This window comes from Strix aluco, chromosome 19 (genome assembly GCF_031877795.1).
Source record: "Strix aluco isolate bStrAlu1 chromosome 19, bStrAlu1.hap1, whole genome shotgun sequence".
In the NCBI taxonomy this organism is placed as follows: Eukaryota; Metazoa; Chordata; class Aves; order Strigiformes; family Strigidae; genus Strix; species Strix aluco.
Genome location: NC_133949.1, coordinates 10,989,145 through 11,014,373, shown reverse-complemented (window position 1 = coordinate 11,014,373; position 25,229 = coordinate 10,989,145). Strand labels below are relative to the sequence as shown.

At 38.1% G+C, this 25,229-nt stretch overlaps 1 protein-coding gene across 1 annotated transcript; it reads right to left on the bottom strand.

Moving 5' to 3' along the window:
- Positions 1 to 2,732: 2,732 nt before the first annotated feature.
- Positions 2,733 to 24,452, bottom strand: FOXN1 (forkhead box N1). The gene is made up of 8 exons (XM_074844864.1): positions 24,333 to 24,452; positions 22,069 to 22,572; positions 19,754 to 19,864; positions 13,612 to 13,739; positions 12,698 to 12,794; positions 6,614 to 6,821; positions 5,530 to 6,057; positions 2,733 to 3,557 (listed from the first exon to the last, which is right to left on the bottom strand). The coding sequence occupies exons 1-8, from the start codon at positions 24,450 to 24,452 to the stop codon at positions 3,295 to 3,297; spliced, it is 1,959 nt and encodes a 652-aa protein (XP_074700965.1). The 3' UTR covers positions 2,733 to 3,294.
- Positions 24,453 to 25,229: the final 777 nt, after the last annotated feature.

Below are 25,229 nucleotides of genomic sequence, written 5' to 3'. Positions count from 1 at the left end.
ACTCTTTTTTAATATAAGAAAAAATCATGTAATGACTTTTAACTTCTGTGAAATGTCCAACCATGTTAAATATGGATTGCATTGGAGAAAATACTTTAAGGTGCTTAGAATAAATAACTTTATATAGCGAGGACAAACTTCCCTCGTGTAGATACAGTATGTCAAGAAAGTCAAGCAAAACACAAGAAAAAACATGTTAGAGTGTTCTTTTCCCTTTTGCTCTTTATGTCTGATCAGTCTTCAAAGACTTATTACCAAGGAAAATCTCGAATACAGTATGACACTTAGCTTGCTTTCTCCATTTCTTCCTCCCCTCCACTTGTGATCATGTGTATGGTCACCAGCATGGAATATATTGGTGCATCTCAGAGAATGCCCTAGCCTGTTAAACACAGATCACAGACTATATGGATGACACATAGGAATTTACAAATCATGAATGAATTGCTATGCCCATAAATTTTAAGTCTTCAACACAGAAGAAGAAGCCTAGCTTTTCTTGATTTAAAATCCATGAATTTGGAGTTTCTGCAGCAGATATTTAGCTTATCTTGGCAAAGTGTTGTCCAGAATCATATTGTAGATTTTAATGGATTTTTCACGTGCCATGGATTTGCTTTAATCACAAATATTTTATTACAATTTTGCTATGTTTTTAGAGTGATGGACCTTGCTGATGCCCTTCATCTGGTATGTTCTCAGGCGTTTTCTTGTCATCATCTCCCTCTGCCAAATATAAAATACTAGGAAGACTGTTAACTCTGTGGGGTAATATCTTGCAAAGGTCTGTATCAATCTGTATACTGGCCATCATGTGGTTCACTGTATGCTACTCACTATCATTATGGGAATTTTAAAAAGGACTAACAAGAATTTGATGCAAATGGTGATTGAAAGTAATTGAGTATCTCACTCCCTTAGGCCTCTGAAAATGTTGATCTGCATATCAACTCTTTGGTGTTTGCAGTGAAGGACTTCTCAGTGGAGAGACTCTTACCCAGAAAAGTCCTTAAGGATATGGGTAGCTGTATGCAAAGTCCTGCTGACCTCGGGGTGGCTGTTCGCTGAAGTTAAGCAAATGTATTTGAGGAGTTTGGGGGGGGTCTGGGCAGATGGTCCTGCCCCAGCAGTGGGGGTGCGGGCACATTACTGCTGTCGGAGAGCGAGCGTACAGACACACCGAGCCGTGGAAACCGATCTCTCAGCACGAGCCAGATCTGTTGTAAACAGTCTAATATTTGCAGATAACATTATTTACCAAATATTAATATTATTTTTGGCTTATGAGTGATGTTGACATATTTTAAGGAACACTAGAAGCTATGTGTTGCAGAGCCAGGAGGGTACAAAAACATGCTGCCTGAGTGCAGGGCAGGGGGTCGGTTTGGTTTTGCTTTTCCTCAGTGCCTGGTTATATTAGGATTTAGCTCAGTTTGATTCTTTATTCAAAAAAGGTATCTAGGATAATATTAGTGCTTCTAAAGTTTGTACTTGGTATTTGTAACGTGTTAACTCTTATATTGAATATAATGTTTAGCAGCTTTACACTTACGCTATGCTTTAGGCTCATCATTCAATATGCACATTTCTAGTGATGTGGCATACTTAATCTTTTCCTTATTTCTTTACCTAAATGCTATATGGTCAAGAATTGATTCACCAAGCTCTAGTATGTTTGCATAACTCTCTTCCTGCTGTTTACTTTGCACAGAACAGCTTGGCAAACTCGACTCCATTTCTCACTCTGCATATTCTGTCTGCAGGAATGCAGAGGAAGAGGGGCTCGAGTCAAGCGAGGATTTCTCGATAGCTGCATAAGGGATTACAGAATTGCATCGCATATATTCTTCCTCAGTCTTCTCTATCTGTCTGCCCCTAATCTGATTTTAAGTCTGAGCTAGTAGGCACGGCTGAGGGTGTAGACTGGAACCTGGGTTTGGCTTCAGTCTTAACTGGCAGCACTCCCACCTTGCTGGGAGAAAGCAGCTAATTAAACCTGCATGCATTTATTTTAAAAATACTATCTCACTGTTCTACCTCGTCTGTACTTCTCTTTGTAGTTCCTTGCTGCTTTTTTGTAGTGTAAGTGGCTCAGTCTGACTCAAATTTTAATCTGCTTAGTTTCTTCTGAGTTTCCATAATATGTGAATAGAGATGTCAACAAAGAAAGAGTACTTTGATTTTTTTTTTTTTTCCTGGTTTGTAGACTATATTCTTTAGTGTTGTTAAAGGTTCCGGCTCCAAATAGTCTTTAGATTGCTTCACTTGGAATAAACCACTGTTCTGTCATGTCACAGGCAGCACCTTTATGGTAAATCAGAGAGAGAAGCGTGTTCCTGAGAACCTGGCTACTGAAATGCCTTAGTTCATGTTAGGAACCATACCCTCTTCTAATGCAAGGGCTAGTTAAGCATCATAATAAATCCTGGTGGATCTATCAGATGGATGTTAAAATAGAGATACTCTCTGGATTTGGCTAACTGTAACAATTAATGTTCTCTTTTTCATTTGGCATTTTTCAAAATCTTGATTTAATGGTTGAATAATTCATCTCACTGTTGAGCTTATGTGGATAAAAATAGAGGAATGAATGTGAATAATTTCCAGCCAAGTAAAAATTCTACTAAATTGTTTTGTTCTTTTTTATTAAAAAAGCAGAGTTTTAAACTTCTTTTTAAACACAGTAAAACTTTGATTTTTCACTAAAGTATATTTGTTGCTTTGGTTTAGTCTGTCAGCAGCTAGTCCTCTATCTTCTAATACTTGCAGAATTTTCAGTTTATGTTCTTGTTTACCAAAACCCAGAACTTCTTTCAAGTGGACTATAAATGTTTTAATACGCAGATATTTTTTTGAGTGGTCTGTGGCAGATGTTGTTGCCATCATTGGCTCCAAGCAATAAGTTAGATTGTGTGCTTTGACTTCTGTGTTCATTTGCAAGCAGCTTTCATTTAAAAAAAAAAAAAAAAAAAAAGGAAAAGGAAAAAAAAAGTCAATAATTTGTTTTCCTGCTATAGTCATTTGTTTCTGGAAGATGCAGAAGATGAGTGGCTTGATAAAATGGTGTTGACCAGTTCAGCCGTTAACAATATTATCTTTAAATACTTTTAAAAATTTATTTTTAGTATCTGTCTGTAGAAAATTATCATAGTAAAGCTACATATCCTGCAGGCGAGTTCTGGAAAAAGATAATTCTTATTCCAATGGACGCAGTTTCAGCTGACATAGATCAGTAAGTGTGTGTGATGGTTAGGACTGTATTTAGACAAAATAATAATTAGGTTGGTGCGTGGTTCACATTAGTGCTATAGGTTTGGATCCAGGATTACTTAGGTAGGCAGGAGACACTGTATCCAATTCCATAAAGGCAGAGTAAAGAGTAGTGAGCTGTAGGTCGGGCAGGTTGCTGTGCTGAATTCCATTTTGGATGTTGATGCTGCTGCTGTTCTCCATCTGGCAGTGAGAGGGGAAACACTGGGAAGACGTTGGGGATGATGAAATGAGAACTAGGGGATCCACAGCTAGACTGTCGTCTTTCAGCTCCTCCCAAAGATTTCCTATGACAAAGCAAAATGGATTGATTCAGCTTTCTTTAGATATGCTTTTTGAAACATTGTTTTATGGGAAAAGTCGTAATTATACAGTTGTGTATGGTGTATGTGTAGGTACTCTTAATCACTTGTGATTAAGAAAGGAAAAAGATTGTTTAGACAGTTATTATTTGTCTGCATAATAAATTTAACTCTGGGAGAAAGCAGCACTGACTTAAGAAAAGTACTTCACTCTATAATCGGCAGGATTCTGTTGCAAATGTATCCTTATGAAGCATAACTTCTATTTGAAAAAAACCTAATTTTGAAAGGGGAAATGGCCTTTGTTATCTGTGTCAGATATGGAAGAGCTAATGGCATTTTACGGGACAAATCTGCAAATAATATTACTGTACAACTGAACTTCTCGTATTCTTATGGCGTAGTGTTCTCTGAATTGCAAACTAAACCCTAAACTGGGTATGTGATTGACCTGACAAAGCAAAAGATCTGAAATGTTACTTTTTTCTAATGTGTACCAAAAAGTTTCTCATCTTTCCATTGAACGCACGTGTCACAGTGAAGGCATGAAATGAGTTACTGCAGGAGGGCTGTGTTGTTCATATTCATCATGAAGATTTCTTTGGGGGGGCGGTAGCAGGGAGACTGCCACTCCAAAGCTGTACCCACCATCTGCAGTCTATCAAAGGGGATAATACTTAGCCCTTTTGATTTAAAAAAAAATATTGTTTTCAATGTATCTGTGTGAATAATGATTCTGCTCCAAGTGTGCAGGCCTTGTCTTAAATTCTAGGACCTCTAATTTGAGATTTGATAATTTTAGAAAGAAAGAAAGTAAAAAGCTTAGATAAGGTTAAATAATTTAAGGTAAAGGGCAAGGACAGAGGGAAGTTGGAACTGTACCATATTGGTGAAGCATACAGAATATCCACAGTACGAAGGAGCATGCTCGAGATGAACTGAGTAAAATGGAAAGAGGTTAAGAGAAATGAATGGAATGTGAGATCCAGCTGCTTGAAAGAGGAAGAAGCTGAGGATTCAGAAAACTGTGTTGTTAATTTTAGTAATCTGGGCATGGCAGGATTGTGGAATATTTGTGACAGTACAACGGCAGGGTGATTACATCTGATGAGTTGTAGATTATTAAGACTGTGGTTTCTTGCTCTGTCTTTTAGTTTGCTCTGTGTACCGCTTTTTGTCTGTGCAGGAAGGCAATTCTTGCACGTTATTTGGTGCAGCAAAAGCTTTACCATTTGGAACTCACAGGTTTTATTTTATATGTATGCATGTACAAATGTACATACACACACACATAAGCTTGGTGGGGTTTTTTTGTCTTCCTATTTTTGCATGGAAAGCTATATTCCTAGTATTCAAAATCCTGTCCATTCAAGATGACTCAATTATTTAATGTAGAAAACTTCACTGTCAGCATCACATAACTAAGTATTTAAGAACACACTTGAGAAAATATTGTTTAGGGCGTAGATCATATGAATGCCTTGTGAAGGAGTAACTAGCAGTCTTTTGAGCAGAGATGTGGAAAGTGTTTGAAGAAATATTGATAAAGAAAAATGTCAACATGTTAATTCAATCAAAATTATTTTTCTTTGTGCTCCTCACATGACAATTCTCTTGATGTGCAACTAAAAGTTGTGCCTGAGTAGTTTTCAGTGGAAAATATGTCCGAATTTAAACAACGCATTCTAAATACTGTCTTAAAGTGTTTAATACCAGCAGTTGTAGTCAGGAGTAAGCAGAGTCTTTTTTTAAAGTCTGGATGTAAATCTGCAGCTTTCTTGGGAAACTTTTTATAGATACAAATTCCATGTTGTGCAAAATGATGTGCCCTAGTAAGCTGGTCTTTGTAGCAGTGGCAAGGACAAGTAGTTAGAAAAGAAGGACATAAATACATCTTATGCAGCGTGATGTGATAAGCCCGACTCTACAAGAAAAAAAAAATGCCTCAGATACTTACCTTGGAGATCAAAATCAGTCAGGGACGGATTAAGAGCATCGATGTCGTTGCTGAGGTCTCCCTCCTGCATGAGCGTGTCCTGCACTGTCCTGGCTGCCGAGTGCTCGGTCAGCAGCTTCCCACCGCACGTCGGGGGGGTCTGAGCCGGCACTGGGGAGTCCTGGGTGATGCTGGGCTGAGGTCTGAGCTCGCTTTGAGCCTCCCCAGAAGGAAATAGGGTCTGAGGGTCAGGCGACTGTTGCATTAATGTATTTGCGATTTGAGGAAAAGCCTGTGGTGATGAATAGCAGGCGGTTTGCTGCCCCCCGAGTAAATTTGGTAGTGGGTTCTTGACCTGGAGGGCTCCCGAGGCGTGGATGCTGTGCAGTGGCTGTGGCAGACCCGAGGAAAGAGAGGGCTCGCCTAAGGAGTGGGGTTGGAGTGCCATCTGTCTGGAAAGGGATGCGCCTGCAACACCCGTGGGGCTGCAGGACATGATTGACGATCTCAGCTTCTCACTTTTGTCGCCTATCAGGGTGTCAAGTTCTTCTAAAAAGCAAGGGGAAAAAAAAGCCCATGACTGACTTATTCCTGACACAGCCTTAGTCTTCATCGCTTGCAGCTAGAATTGTGGTGTTCCTCAGGAAATGGGTGAGGGGAATGGCAAACAAAAGTGCCAGCCCAGATATCGTAAGAACTCCAAAAGCCTGAAATGTTTTTCTGAATTATCAGTGCCAAGTGAGTGTGTAACAAATTGCATTTTTGTGTCCAAAGGCTGGATACTTATTAGTTAATTTAAAATTTTATTCTATGGTACTTATTTCAGAGTTGTTTTCATCTTAAAGTTTAGCGAGATGTCAAGAGAGAATGTTTTCTCAGTGAAGCTTCTTTGTGCCTATTTGGAAGCACTCCTGCAAAACCAGGTCTTATTTAATTCTGCTTTTTAATTATTTTTTTTTTTTTTTTGCCAATCACTTTATTACCAGGAAAAATTCTTAAATGCTTTCCTAATCATGTATAAATTCTCTTATACAGCTTGGTGCCTATTGCAAAAAAAAAGATCAGGGGACCACCATTTGAGAGCTAGTGCACTAACATTACTGACCTGGCTTTGCCATACTCTTCCTTACAGCAACTGGGTCTTTCCTCTTCCATTTCTGAAGCTCCTCCTGCATCTTATCAATTTTGGCTGGATTCAGAGCCCACAAACAGCCTTTCCGAGAAGAATTGCCTGACTTGTTTTCAACTTTCTCAAAGCATTTGTTCAAGGATAAGTTGTGGCGTACAGAATTCTTCCAGCCATCTGGAGCTGTCTGGAAAAATAAACCCAATCTAAGAATGGAACTTGAAGGAGAAAAAAAAAAAACCCGAATATATTTCTCTGCTTTGACTGGTGAAATTATAAGAAATGCTGTTTAGGTTATACTTTCTACAATATGAAACTTGTACGTTAGAAGGAAGCCACAAAAATGTTACCGTCATGTTGTGTGGGAAGAGAGGAATCAGATAAAATAGTAACTGATCTTTTAAGCCTTGTCAGAGGGGCTGCTGAATTTTTAAGACTGAATTTGCAAATCACAAGAATTAAATGTGTAAATAATGATATTCGAGAACTTTGAACTAACAGGAAATCTATCTTAATCTATTTTGGAACACCTAGAAACATTTCAAACACTTAATTGAAGGACTGTGTGCTACTTGGACTCAAATTAAGTGTCCAGGCAGACTTCAAAAGAATTTTAGCATGCTACTGTAGGTGTAACTTTGTATGCTAGCCAATTATATAACCAAATGGTTTAATCACAAGCCCTACAGACGAGATACAGGTTTCTACATCTGATCACTGCATCTTTTTGCTTTGCATTTATTTTTAACTCAGTAGTGGAAGCTGGGAGGTTCTTTAAACTGAACAATACATATAAGCTTCATTAAAATGATTCCTCTATTTTTATTTAGGTCATTTCTGATCAGTGAGGGAAGCAAAATTCCCTCCTTTCTCTGAGGACAGTTTTGCATTCAACTTAAACAATGGAAAGAAAAGAACACCTAGTGCAAACCCTCTGGTTCTACAATTTAATTTTTACAATCTTTTTTTTTTTTTTCTTTTTTTTTCCTGATTGCTTGTAAAAGAATTTTGAAAATTAATATTGCTGTAAGGGATGAACAGGGTAATACCCTCAAAATGGTTATGCTCAGATTCTGATGGGAAATGCCTGTTTGCTTGCTAGTCTGAAACACTGATCTTGAAGAAATGGCACTGTATCCTTTTATCCCCTATAAGTTTTTCTGCTGTTTATTTGGTTTCATTCATTTCTGCTTACTTGGTTATGCAGCCAGAAGATATTGCCCATCACGTTAAGGCTTTGTAAATTTAGTATGTGTGTTCATATAGAAGATTCCTATAGAAAATTCCTGATGTGTTTCTTTTGGTAGGTTCCGTACGATGCTATTTGTTGCATATCTGAGTAGAACTGTCTTAGCTCATTGCCACTGCACTATAATCTTAAAAAAAGGGAGCGGGAAGAATGACTTGCTACATAGGGTAAGAATGAACCTGAGAAACCCAACTTCATTGGCTGCTAGTCCAGCTAGACTTCCCCTGTCATTCTAAGACCAGTTAAAAAAAAAATAAATTTAGCTTTACCTGTGTCAGTCAAATGTTATTCTTTCTAAAAGGTCTGCATTTGCAGAGATGAGAAATCTCACGAGAGACTTTAGAGCTCATGAGATTACAAAGAATGATCTTCAGTACTAGTGTGAGGCCTTTTTTTTTTAAATCAATTTTGGATGTTTTTTCTTTTCTTGTTTCTGAAAAATCCTCATCTGTGTGTCGTAAGAATTAAAAGAAATTAAACAGCTCTCTGAAAGGTGGGTGAAGTTGTCTATGTGCCACTATTGATTCGTATTCATGGATGCAAAATATTTGTTGTCATAATTGTTTATATCAGCCACAGAGAATTATTGAACAGAAAACACAAGAAATAAATATGATTTTCCATAGGCTTTTTAAAGAGGTTAAAAATTAAAAGTTCCATTTTATGTGCATTAAGTTTCCTTCCCATACTTACGCTTTATTAATAGGGACCCTTCTCCCACAGAAGGCCAGCTTATTCATAGTTTCTGTAATTGTTGCCTAGTGTAACAGATTTCCTCTAAGACCATCTTTTATAAATGGACTTGTGTCCATTTTTGCTTTCCCATGATACACCGTGAATTTTTGAACATACTTTGACAGAAATTCTACTTTTATCAGCAATGTAAAATCTGTTCATTCCTAGCTTGTGAAGGACTATCTTGTGGGTTAAGGTGTTCAAAGTCTTACTGAAGAATTTGAGGGTCAAATTTAATACTTGCTTTCTTCATTGAAAAAAATATTTAATTGTGGAAGTTAAATAGATGTTATTTACTAAAAAAGAAACTATTTTCCCTTCATAGCAGCACAGTTTCTACCCTTTTGGCCCACCTGATGTCAGCATTTCACTATTCTCTTAGCCAGTCCCATAGGTGAGACAACATGGATTTCTATCTAAAAAAAACCCCAAAATGACAAAAAGCCCTTTAAATCTCTTTCTGCCATAGGGTAATCCTAAAGATGATGAATCAGTTTTTCTCCCTTGCAGGTCACAGTCAAGTTGCTTTCTGGCAGTTCCAAAAGTAAATAAAACCGTTCCTGCTAGGGAAGATGTGTGCTTAACTACTGAATAAGCTGACCTGAAAGAATATTCATGTTTTTTGCCATGCACATGAGGCTACATATACCTCTGTCTGTATCTAGACAGGATAATTAGTGTTTCTGCTAAGCACCAGAGAAGATGGGAGTGGCATGTGTTTCTCAGAGGTTTTCAGAATGTGTGGGGGTGTAAACTATGAGATAGTTTTAGAAATGTAAGAGCAAAAAGTACACGGATTTATTCTGGAGCCTGCTGCCAGGAGTTGAACAGGTTCTTGCATTAAACTTGGTATTGCTAGGCAGCAAAAAATAGTCATTTACCTAGCAAGGCCCTGAAGGAACGCTCCGGCAGCGTGTTCATGTTACAACCGTGTCACCAGATTTTTAAGTTAACATTTGACTGTTAATGAGCTGTGCTTTGGCTACTGAAGTTGCTCTCGTACAGTCGGAATGTCCTTGCTGTGGCTCGTTTTTGCCATTGCTGCGTTCAGCGTAGAGTGGATGAAGCTATGTGGCCTTGGACACTGCAAGAGAATACTTGCTGCCGTAAGTTCCATCACACCACAGACCTTTCTAACCTCTTGGACCACTGGCAATAACTCCAATTAACAAGATTAAAGCTTTCTGTTAGACTCACTAATCACTACAAAGAAAAAAAAAGGATGACAAGCAAAAAATATTATTGTACAGCCCCATTGATCCTGACCGCCTCTTGAAGTTTAAAGAGTTCAGTGATCTTGCAAAACCCTTTCTCTTTAAATCTAGGTCTCAAGAGAAGGGAGAGGTACATCAAAGAGTAATTCAACTTTAGCTGCGTAGATGTTTTTTTTAGGACGTAGGAGTTGGATTGCTCTGTTTCAACTAGAAATGAGATTGTTGCATCATAGAAACTAAATTTGCTGTGGCAGCGAATACAAGTTAATTTGACTAGGCTTGTATCATCTAATGTCTCCCAGCAAGATTCTGTGTACACTTGTACTCTCTTTCTCTCCAACTTAAATTGCTTCCCCTCCCCCTGTTGTATCCTGCTATTTAGTGGCTTCTGGTAGGAACAACAAAATGTTCTTTGCTGCTTTTTACATTACTTTATCTTGCTGAAGACTCTTCAAAAAGGGAGGACAGAGGATGTTGGCTTTTGCCATATATTGATAATTCTGTGGGCTGCTGTAAAGACCAGAGGTAGACAGGGCTTAGTGCCCGTAAGCATAATATTTCCTTGCTTATTCTCCCCTGCTGATTTTAAGGATGTTTGGGATGGAACTATTCAATTATTTGACTGTATTTGTAAGTAAAATGCAAAAATAAAGCCATCACAAAACACTGAATGTTCCAGTAGTAGGCCCTGTGCCATTCTTTTCCTGTATGACAGCAGTAACATCATTTTCACCAATTTTTAAATGAATTAAGAAAAATACATGAGGATCTGCAAACAGCCAAAAAAACCCACCACCAAAACCCACTCCCTGAGGAACAGGCAAGTTTTGATAAGTAAGGAGGGAAAAGTTTAGGTTAGGTATAAAACAGTTATTTAAAGCTGTGGTAGAAATCTACCTACTGTACAGATGTATACAGACAGACAGACCTGTGAACACACACCTAGCTATACACATTTACACGCAAAATATCACAGTATATACAATGCACAATATTTACACACAATATATATTTGAGAAAAAGATGTATATCTCCCTAATATTTCTGCTGTGTCAGAAAAACTTCAGGACCAGGAAGGTGACACCTGGCAGAGTCACAGTCTTGCGTCTGGGGAATTCTGTGCATGTTGGCAGCAGCGGGACTTGGTTTGCAAGCTGACGATTGATTTTATAATTGATTGTCTTGTAAGACAAAGGAGAATTAATTTCAGTTTGGTCTGACAAATAAACGTGGACATGCCTGTAAAACTTATTTTTAATATTCCCACCACTCTGCTTGAAACTCATGCTATTTTTCTAGAAAATAGTAATGAGATAAAAATCTATTACTCTGTGACCCAGGACCTTTTTTTCATAATCCGCAAACTATTTTCCTTTGGATTATTAATATTTCTTGCACCTAGTGGTAAATGCATGGAAAAAAGAGTTAATATTCTGTTAGGGACAAAATATAAATCTTGAAATTTATTCTTGTTTTGAAAATGAAAAAAAATGTACAGCTACTATGTTCTTGTCACGTGCCATCCTACCCTTCTTCCTTTCCCTGTTTAGATCAGTGTCTTTACTTAATTTCATGTGTGTTTAGCCTAAAAATCCATTGTGCGCCTGTGGCTTGACAAAGTTAGAGTGTTTCAGATGATGACCAGTCACGTTGTGATGGGATACTTCTTGAATTACGGTGGTAGGTTTCTTTATTTTTTTCTCCCTTCTCTTGCTTGTAACAAATAATAGAGTAGCTAGTGATTCCTTTGGGAGAAAATCTGGGAATACAGAAGTGTAATGGTTCCTAACAGTTCTTCCTTCATGATATTGTGTATTGTTTTTCTCTGATTACTGATGTGTTAATTATTTCTTTTTTTTTTGGCAGGCATTATTTATCCTCAGTTACTGTCCAAAACCATTGCAAAATTGTATCAGAACATTTATTTTCAGTTATTCTTAGTGTTCTTTTCTTAATACAAATGTTTGAATTGCCCTTCTATAGCTGCTTTAAATTTGGGTTAATTGCTGCATGTTTATTTGCAGTTAGGAAACAGGATGGGCTCGTGTTGCTTTATTTTAATTTTTGGGCCTTGCTAACAGTTGCAGGTCGCCTGATCTGGACTTTTGGCGAGATGATTTGAAGCACCAGCAATAATAAAGCTCTGTGTTGAGCAGAAGTCGACGATTCTATTCTAGCTCTTTTTGAAATCTTAACTGTAATCCTGCCTTTGGATCATGTGCTGACTAATCTCTTTCCACTTGCATTCCAAGTGCAAGAAACCATTCTCTTATAGCATGGATTTAAATTTCAATCGTATCTGCTGCAAACCATACACCCTTACCTTCACCAACATTACTGTGTAATTATGAGCTTAGCACCATTTATCACATATTATATTTTTCTTTGTACAGTGCGTGCAAGTGATGAAGTTGCCCAAGACGGATATCCCAGCTCCAGAACAGAGCAAGGCAACCTCGAACCTCTGCTTCCACAGGAGTCTGGAGGTGCTACTGATGGCAGAGGAAGCCACAAGACCAGTTCTGCCTGTATTTGAGATCTGAGAGGAAGGAATGGATGTGTTTTTAAAAATATTTATCCCTTTTATGAGTTGTTAGTGAGGAACGGCCACTGTTAACCTGCACAACCCCAAAGTTGGAACAGTTCTTACTATCTTTTTGTGTTAAATATTACATTGTGTTCACGTTTCTGCCTAGGCCTAAAATGCTGGGTAGTTTGTGATCATGAAGGTCTATAGTGTACATTGACTTGATATTAATCTACAAAGAAATTAGCCCTTTTCAAAGATTGAATCACTTCCTTTATTCCATCTGCTGCCAGGTAAGCTTAGAGAGAGAGATTTCCCCCCCTCCCTGTGGAACTCACCTTAAAGTAAGGGAAGTGTTCCGTCATGAAATTGTAAATCTCACTGACTGGCAAACTCCCTGTCTTGCTGTTTTTGAGTGCCATGAAGATCAGGATGCTTTAGGGAGAGAAAGAAAAGTATTTTAGCCTGTTCTGCTTGAATCCTCAGAAGCAGAAAAAAAGACTATTTTTCACAGTGTGTGTAATTACTCTGGCTTTCACTGTCATAGCCTGAATACCAATGATGCTTAAAGTTGCCACTCAGTTGTTTATAAGCAATCTCCTTATACTGCTTAATTTCTAGAGGTAATTCTCAAAGCACATGTAGAAGGTCCAACCTGTATTTAAAATAAAGTAATAGGAAGTGGAATCAAGACCACAGCCTTCAAATCCTGCTAGTGTGTTATTTATTTAAGGTTGTGTTTGAATGCTTGAAGTGATAAAGGCCACGAAGAGAATATCAAAGTGACAGTGACAGAAGGTATAATTAAATTTTAATTGTCTGATCTACTTTGTTAGACTGCTATTTGGGGGCTAAACCTGTGTGGTGATTGACATATCTGATGTGTTTTCTAGGCATTTCCTTGCCCTAGTAACTGGGGAAAAAAAATTAGTTTTAATACAGGTCCTGGAAAAGGCAACGAGGTGTGATTAGCCTTGTGCTGATGAAATTTGCAACACCTAAGATTTTGGTTTAGAGAAATGTCTAGCTTTTGTGGGGCTGCTCAAGACTGTTCACGCGCTTTACAACATTTCATTTCCCTCTGCCTTGCCCCCAGAGTCTGGAACATCTTGTGATTCACACAAACAGGACAGAGCACACTGGGAACAAGACAAATAAGAGTAAGCATGTTATTGCAAATGATGCTGGAAATAGGCCATGGGTAAACAGAGTATTTCCTGTAACATTAGGACTTGAAAAAATATTTTATTACCTGTAGGAGTAGATGGGTTTGGGAAATAGAGGCTGCTGGGATTCTTGATTGCTTTGAGGAGCGATTCTTTGGTAAGGGTAGTGTGAAGAAGTAATGTAAGTCACGGGATAGCTGCCTCCTGAGGGATACTGATGATACAATAAAAGAGATGTTACTTGGCTTAGCAACAAGCTCTCAAAAATATTTATTTCTTAATAACAGGGTTAAACTATTTAGTTCTGAGGATATTGTCCTCTGCCTACATTTAATAGCTGTTATGCCAAGTCAGACCTGAAGTCTTTCTAGCATGGTATTGGAAAACATTACTATTACTAGTTAATGCCTAAGAAGTAGAAGAAACAGGGCATGTGTGAGGAGGAACTCCCTGATACGTTGGCTGTTTCCAGATCCTGTTGCAGTGTGTTCCAAATTGATGTATGTGAAAAAAGTACTTTCTTTTATTATTGCCTGCTCTGCTGCTGAGTTCTTGTGCAAAATGGGAGTAACTGTACCCTATGAAATGTCTTCAGATAATTCATAGTTTTATAGACCTAAAGCCCCTTCAGCCATCTCTTTGGCAGCTGAAGTATCTTAGCACGCTCAGCCCCCCCTGAACATTGCACTATTCAGACAAGGAAATTAATGGTATTTTATTTGTATAAATAATAAAAAAATCAGAATAAAGTACCTCAAACAACGTGCACCATAGAAAAATAAGCCTGTTAAGTAAAGTCACTAAAAATATAGGAAGAAACAGGGAAGTTTTGACTGAGCCTTGTTTGGTTTTGTGTGCTGTTTTTTAGGTGAAGAGGGATACAACAAGGCAAAAATTCAGTGTATAAAATCTGATCCCAAGAGAAGAGCATCCCAAAGCATCCATTCAATTTGCTGTTATCAGGCAAGGCAGTAGAAAACCCAAACAATAACAACAAAAAGCTTTAGTGGATGACATATATATAGCAGAACATATATAAAGTGAATGTATTATTACAGAGTAAGTTAGTAATGGCATTCCAGGGGGCAGGAGAGTGGCACTGAGACACTTCTCATAGGTGGGTTTCACACTGCCTGACTTTTGCTGGAGCTGTGAGGCTTCTCTCTGTCGCTTCCCTCACAGTCAAGGACAAGAAACAGGCTTCTCCAAGAGGCCAGGAGTCCCAGTGCTGTTAGCCACAACCTCAAGCAGCCTTTTTTCCCCCTATTTTCTGTAACAGAAAGCTAAAAAGAATAGCCAGATCACACAGAATCATATAGCATGTAGGCTACCCTCACCGTGCTCCTAGGGACAAGCAGCAGAATGCTACCTGAGATGAAATGCTACGCTATCACTTCAGGAGATCTCTAAGCCTGTCCAGCTCTCAGGACACACTAAAGAAATGGCTGACCTATCATGCGATCACCCTGCCAGAAATATGCCAATGCCAGAAAAACAGGTGAAAGAGGGGAGATGATACATATGGATAGCATCAACCGCATCAGAGTTTCTGTAGGTTTGCTCTCAATTTTTTAACACAGCAGTCGGTCGCGTATTTTTCTTTTCCAAATTACAGTTAAAACCTGCTGGCAAGCAACTTTCAAGAACAAAGAAACACTACCCTGCGAAGGTAAGATACCATCAGTTGGCTCTCTGTGAGGCACAGGCTCCCACTGAACTCAGGGCTCAGTGTCAGAGGAATTTCTGCCTCGTACAGATGAATCTTTCCAGATGCCAGGGCTAGGGCATGGACAAAATTAGGAGTCATGTCATAAGCTATTAAAAAAAATCTACCTGCATGCCTTTCCTAGTACTCAAAGGTTGCTTAGTCCTGTTCTAGTGTTTTACTGCTTCATTCTAGAAGTCCTGTGTCATGAGGTTTTTATGGTTCCTCTGAAAGATTATAATGCAGCTTTTGAGATTTAGTGGGAAAACTTCCTTGGTATTAGTTTGTACACATCTCCTTAGTTTCTGACTGTCCTTCCTATTTTTGGACCAATAGCTTCTGCTGCTCTTGGTCTTTGTCCCCTTAAAATGAGAGGTTATAGTGTGCTTGCAAAATGTTCATAATTTATTTATTTATTCTGGATTCTGAATAATTTATTTCAGTTTCTCAGTAATTTCGTTGTTGTTGCTTGAATTTTTGCCTGTTTGCTTTTATCTTTCTAACACTGAACTGCCTGAAATGGAATGTGGAAAAACATACTGAATACACTAATTTGTTTGCTACAGTAAGCAGAGTAGAAGAAATGAGATGTGCATAATTAATCATGTCCTGCCTTGTTAAACTAAATACTGGGCAAAACTGCCGTCTCCAGAGCAGTGTGAACTAATTTCTGTGTGCAGTTCTGTGCTGCCTGCTTTGTTGAGTTGTGTGTAGATTTTTCATCAGAGTAGAAAACTGGGCAATTCATACAATGATTTTGATTTTATTGGTTTTAGTGGCCCTTTGAAAGGAAAGAATACTAAGATGGGACTGGTTGTGATGTCATTACCAAAGGCAAGGACTGGGCGTTTTAAGGATTATTTCTGTTTTATTGGTTTCATTACTCCTTTTTGAGGGAACAGAGGCTGGGGGATGGTCTGGTAGGACAGGCTTGAGCTGGTTTTACAGTCGCACAACTGGCATGAAAGGTGTCTGTGTTTTATGGTGGGTGGGTAAGTGACTTCAGTAAGTGTCTGCTATTTCTTTCAGGTCAATAAGAAGTAATATTTCTTATGAGTCATCATTTGTGTTGTGTCCAGCAAAGGGGAAGGTGAGGCCATTTTATCATTTGGACAACATTAACGAAGGAGTTGATCTCTCTCATCCCTCTAATGAAAAGTGAGGTGTAGTTTGAACATCCTTCACTTCAGGCTAAAGGGCCCGTTCTCTTGAGTGTAACTTCCTAGTGATTTAAATTGCGCTGCTCCATTCAAATTTGAAATGTAAAGTATTAATACTGGAGCTGCTTCATGCAAAAGATGTTATTCCACTTCGTCTCAGTCTTGTATCACATGTTCTTTCATTTACCAGTATCTGATTATGGCACACGGACAGCAATTCTACTTGTTATGACTTTGGCTGCTTATACCTATTGTTTTTTTCCTCTGAGTAGTAGAACATGTTGCCATACTTTTACTACAGTAACATTAAGAAGCACAAATATTGAAAGTCTAACAGAAACCTGCTGCATGTAAGAGATCTGTCACGGTGCCAGTCTGCAGGTGGATGGAAGACTTTCCTCTTAGTGCTTGTTGTATCTTGCCTAGCCAACTCCCAGAAGGTGTATTTCAGCTTTAATGTTGTAGGTTTTTTGAATGTGGTTAATGCCAATGTATACTAATAGCACTGGTATCAAATCAGCAGTGACAGGGGAAGGGTCCCTGCTTCAGAATTAATAAAGAAATTTAAAAATAGTCAAATGAATTAACAAGCAAACTGGAGTTTCTGCTAAAGCAACACACAAAGCTGACATTTATACTGTGTGAGGTGTGTGGTGCTGTGGTACATCCACAGTGTCTGTACTGCAGTCTCAGTGGGGAACTAGTTTATATTTCCAGCAGAGCTTTTGTGGCAAGTTAATTCTTCATCTGGGACCCTTTTCTTCTAAAATAACAATAATAACATCAGTCAATTTGTAGGTTAGGACGGTAGTGTAATATCACCTTTCTTTTTATTCTATTTTAATTTTATTATTACCTTTTATCACTTCTATAGAGTTTTAGGCTAACAAGAAAAAACAAATAAATTAATTGTGATGGTGTTGGTAAGAACTTAAAAGATAGTTACCTTTTTGTCATGTTACAGAGGGGAGAAAAAAAGGTTCAGTAAGTTGTGGCTAGTGGAATGCCAGAGTGATAGGTAAAAGAAAAAGCCAGGAGTGAGATTATTCTCTAGCCATATTTCCTAACTCAAAGCAGGAGAACTGCTTGTTTCTGTTATCTATGCCTTCTCACATGTCTTCAGCATCTGCACACCTCCCAAGCTTTACAAGGCTGCCCACTGAGGACAGGGGATACAAAAACCCTTGATATTGAAACTCTTTGAACTTCAGTAGTACCTGGATGCCCTAAGCAAATCGGTCTGTCCTTGTGCAACACCTAGGTGGAGAAGAACCTCTGCCCCCCTGAGTTCCTGAGCTGATTTCAACACATTAGTGGTCAGGGGCTGGCCACAGCTGAGGGAGCAGAAAGAGAATGATGACAGTAATAGAAACCTGATTTTAGAAGTTTACTTCATGCAAGTGTTGGTACTTGAGGGTGCTTATTGAGCTGCCCTGCCACACCATCCTGTTGGTCATTTTAACTGTCCCAGACACTAGAAGTTCAGGAAGGGCCGTAGAAGTCCCTGAAGCTCTCCAAGTGGTTGATAGAGTTAGTCCCTATTTTATTCCTCTCTATATCCGAGTGGTTAAATACTGTAATAATGAGACATTTTCCTTTAAGTTTCAGTAGACAGGTGGGGGATTTATTAACATAAGAAATACACATTATGAAAATCCACTACTGAGGTATGGAATACTTTCATTCTTCCTTTACAAAACTCTAACAAATGAAATTCCTAAAAAGTGATCTGTGACAGATGATTTAATTTTATCAATGATCATAAAATCCCAACATACGTCTATTCTTCTTTATGGTCATTCAGCATCAGGTTTTCAGAAGTTACTTAAATTTTCTCTTAAAGAAAATCATGTCAAAAATAACCTTTTTTTTTTCCCTCAGGAGGGACTAAATCCTGATGAGTGGTACGATTGCTATTTCAATGACTCAGACTAGTAACACTTTATAACAATCCCAATGAAATATCATATGGTGACCTGGTTTGTCTTTTCTTTGCACTGTTTTAATCACTGCTCTGTTAGTTATCTCTTTTATACTTCCTGAGCAAGTTGAATGAGATGGTACGGTTGATTCCACAATATCAGTCACTGGGATCAAAGGAGTCGTAACTCAAGTGTGAGCTTTTATGTTCAAATGTTTTTATATATATGAATTTCCTGTAAGTTTGATTTAATTCAGTTCTAATGGTTGGGAGTTTTGGTAGCTGTGCTATTTTTGTATATGGATTCTTGCCTACATATCTGAAAAATTCTCGTTGCCTTAATTTATTTCACCTTAAATAAGTTTTGAGGTTTTGTTTTTGTTTCTGTTTTGTTTTTAAATAGGGTGTTTCAAGCATATTTGTATCTCCTTGAATGTCTCTCTTACTGAAAATTTTGTACATTGCAGATAACTGAGCATGAAAGAGGAAAATTTCAATGTGTTGAACAGCATCACTATTTATACCTAAAGGAAATTACTTAAAGACATTTCAGAGTAATGAAAACTACTTTCTGTAATACACACCCTCCCTCCATGCCAAGTTTTCAAAGCTCAGTAGAGCACACTCACTAACCTCTTACGGATATGTGCTAGGATCACATGTAAGATTAAGGTATAGATGTATGATTTTGCAAAGATACTGTGTGTATACTGCTTTGAAAATATGAACTGACATGTATTCAAATGACATCTAAACACACTCAACAAAACCAAGGTGTCAGTTACTCCTGTGCATTTTTAGTATTAATAATATAGTTACATTACGGAAGAACAACCTTAATATTGTGCATTCTCATGCATCATCAGCATTATTGTCAATTATGCTTCAGCTGAATAATCTTTCACTGAGGATGATGTAACAGTCCAAAGATTGCAAAAGAGATGTGTGCGCCATCAAGCCCAAGGAAAGAGAGCAACATCTTGCTGTTAAAATTTTGCTTTAAAAGCGTTTTTCTATGTTTGATCTGAATTTTAAGTATACAGTCACATATATTTAATTTTTATTCTGAAGTCAAAGCGCAGTTAATTCCTTGGAATCCTGAAATGCCAACAGTTCTGTTAATAATTTATTTGGTTTCAAAGCCAATTTTCTTGATCATCATGGTGAAAATATAAATAAGCGGTACCAAGATTCCATTTTTACAAGGTTGTTTGTTTTTTTTTTTTTCTTCTTTTTTTCTGGATGACCATTTAAAAATGCATTTAAATGTGGTTCTTTTTAAGATCTCATTGTCATAAACAAAATGCATGTATACAAACATGGCCCTGCAAACACAAATCTAGCAGGTACTGTTTCATCTGTCTTTCTGTATTGTTACCATAACTACTATACCATTACAGTGCTAGAAACACAGGGGATTTTGGTGTACACGTTGTACTGACCTGATGGAAAGGGTGTGAGGGGCAATACATCTGCTGCACTTGAGGCTGGTAGCAATACAAACCAGGCTGCCCTTCCAGTGGGGATGTCCTAAGCTTCATGTCTGAATCCTGCTAGAAAATATTTAAGGAAAGAGTTATTAAACACCTCAATTTAAAATAGAATAATTCTGTTAGTTATTGTTCTGATTTGTCGTTCATTATACTATATTTTTGGACTTGATTCTGTCACAGTAAGTGTTACATAGATCTTGTTTTATATTCTAGTGGTAAAAGAAGAAACATCGTTTCCTGCATTTATATAATTACCATTTTAAAAAAGAAAATCCCAGTCCAAATTCCATGCAAAGAGCAATTCAGAAAGTGTCCATTTCTGTTTATCTGTTTTCCCTACACACATAAACTGCATACTCCAGCTTTCATTCCTGAGTGCGCACAAGTGTCTCTGTGTCTCTCCCTTTTCATACTCCTTGATTTTATCTTGCAGACTGTCAGTACCTCAGGCTGACGCCGGAGTTTTGTCATTAGGCAGAGGGTGAGGTCTATAATGCACAGGGAAGAGGTGGCAGGGAAGAATCGGACTAGGCTGACAACTGAATTTGATTAAGATATAGGAAATGCAGTAAGAATGTGACTTGTTTCTGCAGCTGTGGCAATGAACATAGAGAAGTTGACCCAATCTTGACTTCTCAAAGGTCTGCCCAGCTGCCTCTCCTGGGTTCCACACAGGGCTTGAGTCTGTTCAGGGCTCAGGCTCCTGGAGGTTAAATGTTGCTGTCTTTTAGTTAGAAAGCTGAGCGCACCGTGTGGTGTGTGCGGTGACATGGTTGGCTTTAGAAGAGCAGTTCAGACACACGGCCTGCTAAGCAGAGAGCTAGGTAGAGCTTGAGCTGGGAATAAATAGTTCAGGGAATGATGTATTTTAAGCAGTGCTCTTATCTGTGCGTCTGGTGGCTGACTTCAGGTTCCTTCCCCCATGTAACAGGAATTCAGTGCTGAGAGCTGATGTTGTAGGCATCTTCTTATTTCAAGGAACTAGTAGTGCTTATCCTTCTGTTTTAAAGCAAGGCCATAATGACCATCTTTATGGTATAGACTAGTGTAGGGGTCTGTATTAGACTTGATTTGATATCCTGGCACCAAGCAAATGCCACATTCAGCGTTAATAAATGTCCATGCTATTTTGGTGAGTTTTTCAGAAGTGGCAACTTGCCAGCAGTGTGTAAGCTATTTAAGAGCTTTGAAGTTGCACGCTGACTGAACCAGTGTTCCAGACTACCTACTGCTGACAAGTAGCCAGTCTTTTCCTGAGTGGTCACACGTATTTGGCAAAGGACTTCTGCTGCACCAGTTTTACATTCTCTATATCTTGCAGCCCAGGGATTTGGGAAGAAAATGGGAATTTTTTTTCATCAACTGTTTACAGGTTTTGCATTAAACTCATCTGACCTAGATGAGTATTTATCCAGGAAATAAGAGATTTAGATCAATTTTCTCCTTAACCTGAATGGCTTCAATCCCCAGGTATGTACCCTGACAACATCCCTCCATTCCCTGGTAAATTGTCTTAATCCAATTAAGATTTTTTTTTTTTAACCCCTCTTTCTTTTGGTAACCCTCGAACTCTTTGCCTCACAGCAATTTAGAACCAGTGTTAGGGCCCTCTCCTGGCAGATGGAGTCATTATTTTTGCCTGCACTAGATTATGAAGATCTGCTTTACACTTTGGATCACAGCAGAGATACCTTTTGGAGATACTGGAGGGTAATTTGTCTTGCTTTTCAGGGATCCCTGTGCTGCCCGAAATAGGCAGTCGCCTCTATCCAGTATGTGAATTAGCCCAGGTACCTTTGCACTGCACATACCATAAACATCTTATATTTAATTATATGTAGTACTGATGTCTGATAGTTTCTCTTCTATTTGCATCGAGAAAAATGCAGGTCAGCCAAGGTGTCGTAATAAATCTGATCCACATGTCCTCATGCTTGAAAAATACTGTTTTGTGAACTTTTGTCCTTTGAAAATACTAGTTGATGACAACTACTGATATAAAACCTGTTGTCAGAAAGAATTTGGATATTTAGGATTCATGTATCGTGTTTAGTGGAAAATCATTCGTCCTTGTGCACTTTTCTGAGGACTGTTTTTCAGTAGGGAAAGGCTATAAAAGAGAGAACTTTGACAAGTGAATATGGATGTCTATCCTGAATTACAAGACTAAATGTCCATGTAGTTACATTAAGAGATAAGAAAATAATTCCAAAAATATATTTTTGCCATTGAAAACAGGAAAAAAAATTAGAAAAAATACTGACCATGACTTGTGAACTGTGATCTTGACCTGTGGTGCTGTACTGGAGGCTGTTACACCATGGTTGTTCTGTGGAGATGTTCGGAATGTGCGTAGGAAATGACTCTGACTCGTCAGGACCTGTAGATCCTGGTAGACCCTCAAAACCCTCGATGCTTCTAGCATTTTTGAAGGGTGAACCTTCTGGTGGGAGGGCTTGATGTGCTTCCTGGAAGACATCTTCGCTGATCTGCCTCTTGTATGGGTGAAAGGGGTTTCTGCTGCTCTTGAGAAACCTGTCATAATTTCCTACAGTACTTTCCTCGTAACTGTACCGTCTGAATTTTTCAGTACTGAAAGACGCTTTAAATTTGTTCTTGCCACAGTGAATTCCTTGGCTTGTAGGGTATCTCCCATGAATTTGATCCTGAGCTGGAGAAGCAGGGCTGGGGCTGTGAGAAGACTCTGAACTCTTCCTTTCTGTCCTGCTGTCTGACTCATATGGTTGGCAGTTATAACTGGGATTATCCTGCAATGAATTATCGGCATTTATTTAGAATTAGTATGAGCAGATATTTTATTTATTTACAAAATAAGTACATTAAAGATATATTATTCATGAGAAATATAAAATTACTAGTCTTAGACACCTTCATGCAGAGAAGCCCTAAAAGATCTAAAGGGTTTTCTGGTTACTTGGTATCCAAAACTGTTCAAAAGTAAATTAATAAAAGCATTGAGAAGACCAAACTATCTCGGAAAACCAGGGTGTCTTAGGTAACTATTGACTAGTTGGTCTGACAATTTCAGGAAAAAGATGATGTATGATCAAGTGATGAAAGATTAAATGACAGGAATATGATAAGTGCAAGTCTTGTCATATACAAGTTTAGTCAAATAAGCTTGATCTCATTCTCTGATGGTGTTACAAGCTGCCAGATATGTTGCTAGTTACATCACTTCCTTTCATTAACATAGCCAGACTCATTCTGTGAGACAGGTAGGCTCTAGGCAGACATTTCTTCCTGTCTCATCTCCTCCCTTCCCTTTTGCACTTTAGCAGAAAGAAAATAGCAGCTACTAAAGTGCTCTTTAATCTAGAAGAGAAAGGCTTAACAAGAGCTAGTGTCTGGATCCTGAAGCTGAACACATTCAGCTTAGAAATTATGCATATTTTCCCTGACATCAAGGATGAGTAACAACTTGGATGCCTTTTGAGAAAACATGCTTAAGTCAAGAGCAGGTTATTGTGTTTAGTGAAGGGGGAAGTGTAACGTTCTGTGTTACACAAAAAGCCAGAACAAATTATCAAGTGGTCCCTTTCCCCCTTTCCCCTCCAAATCCAAGTTGGTCTGACAGTATTTTAGGAGAGTAAAGGAATATACGCCTTCATGGAAGAACCAGATTTCAAGAAGTCCCGAAGGGAAGGGAAGTCAGCGTAAAGCCAGTGCTTTCTGCGGAGCGGAACGTGGCACAGCTGCTTCGTTCGTTTGCACATGGGTCTGTGTCTCAAAACTATTAATGTTTTGTTGGGTCATGGATTCCTGCAGAAAGCAAATCTGACCTCATGATGCTTTTGGCTTCTCGTCTGAACTCAGACTTGCTCGGTTTGTAACTTCTTAATTCTTACTTCCTCGCTCTCCTCTATAGTCCTGTATGTGTTTCTGATATCTTTTATTAAATAAGAATTAAAACACCCCCCTATATTTAGCCATATAAAGCTGTATGAATGGCAGTGCTGTCAGTTCTCCACCTGAAATGTTCATAATAAAAGTATGACAATGGTTATTTTTGCTGTTTGATGAAAAACACTATTCTCAGTTTTACTTTTGTTTTGAAAGGTAAACATGATGAATATACAGGCAACGGGAGACAGATCATTTTATTCCAAAGAAGTCCCAAGGAATTCTGAAGTTCTTGAAGGTATCCTCTGCTGTCAGGGAGTAGACAAAAATGTTCTGATGTCTCTCTGTCTTTTTCATTTATTTATTTTAGAAACAGGATGAGAATTAGCTTTAAATGTAGTGGTTTTACTGCATTAGTAGCTAGATGGGTTGCCTATTTTGTTTTTAAAGTAATAGGATTTTTAAGCAATAAATAGGAAATGTAGCATGGAGTTTAGGATTAGCTCTGAAGAATAACTCAGGTTTCTACTCTTTAAGGATAAAACTTTCAGTGTTTACTTTGTTACCAGTTAAGTATGCTGAGATTTAGTACAGCAGTTGCTGAATATTGTATCTGACCTCGTGCCTCTGAAGAAAGAGAACAGAACTGGGCCATCTTACTCACAGTTTGCTGGACTGGGGATACTGAATCCCCCTGTGTCTTCATGAGGTCTTGTTGGTCCCTTTCCAGAGTGTCCGAAGAAGAAAATTTAATATTAGATTGATCTTGGAGTAGTGAAACCATTACCAAATCCACGTCCAATAGAAATCCTGTTATGACAAAATCAAATGACAATAAATACTTTCTAAAACTTAAACTGTAAAACAAACCATCTTGTTACGTGCAGATGACTAACAGTGTGAGATATGCAGCTGGACAAGAATTCCTAATATAGTTGATTTTTTATTAGCCCTTAAAGAAATGTTCTGTAGGTGCAATTACAACGAAGATGTGATACAGAGTTTATATGGATTTACCACACAATTTTTATAAAAATAAGTCATTACTTTGTTTTCTATAGGTTCATAAATTAATGAAAATGTATTCCTTTGGGGTTATACGATTTAGCAGTATTGCTTCATTGAGAGATTGTGATATAAATGCACCCCAGTTGTTTTCAGTGGGACTATATAAAAGGGTTTTTTGCTATCATTACTTAGACTGATGGTTACTACAGACTTATATTTTTGCTTTTGCTTTTTTATTAATACCAATCCCTTCAACCTTTTTGTTCTGTTTTGCATGGTTAAATGTATCTGAGGTATGTGAATAACGTCATCATTCTATACAGATTTTTGTTAGTTGTGTCTCTTCTCAAGTTCCCAATCTTTGATCTTTGGATATATGAGGTGTATCTGATGGTATTCTTTGGATTAAGAGGGATAAATTTAATCTTCTAATATTTTATTTTCTACCATTTTTTTTTTTCCCCCAGTCCTTGTTCACTGTAACCATACGGTAAAACAACAAAAGAACTTGCATCCTCTTCTTATGTCATTCACATAACGCTACACCAAGTGT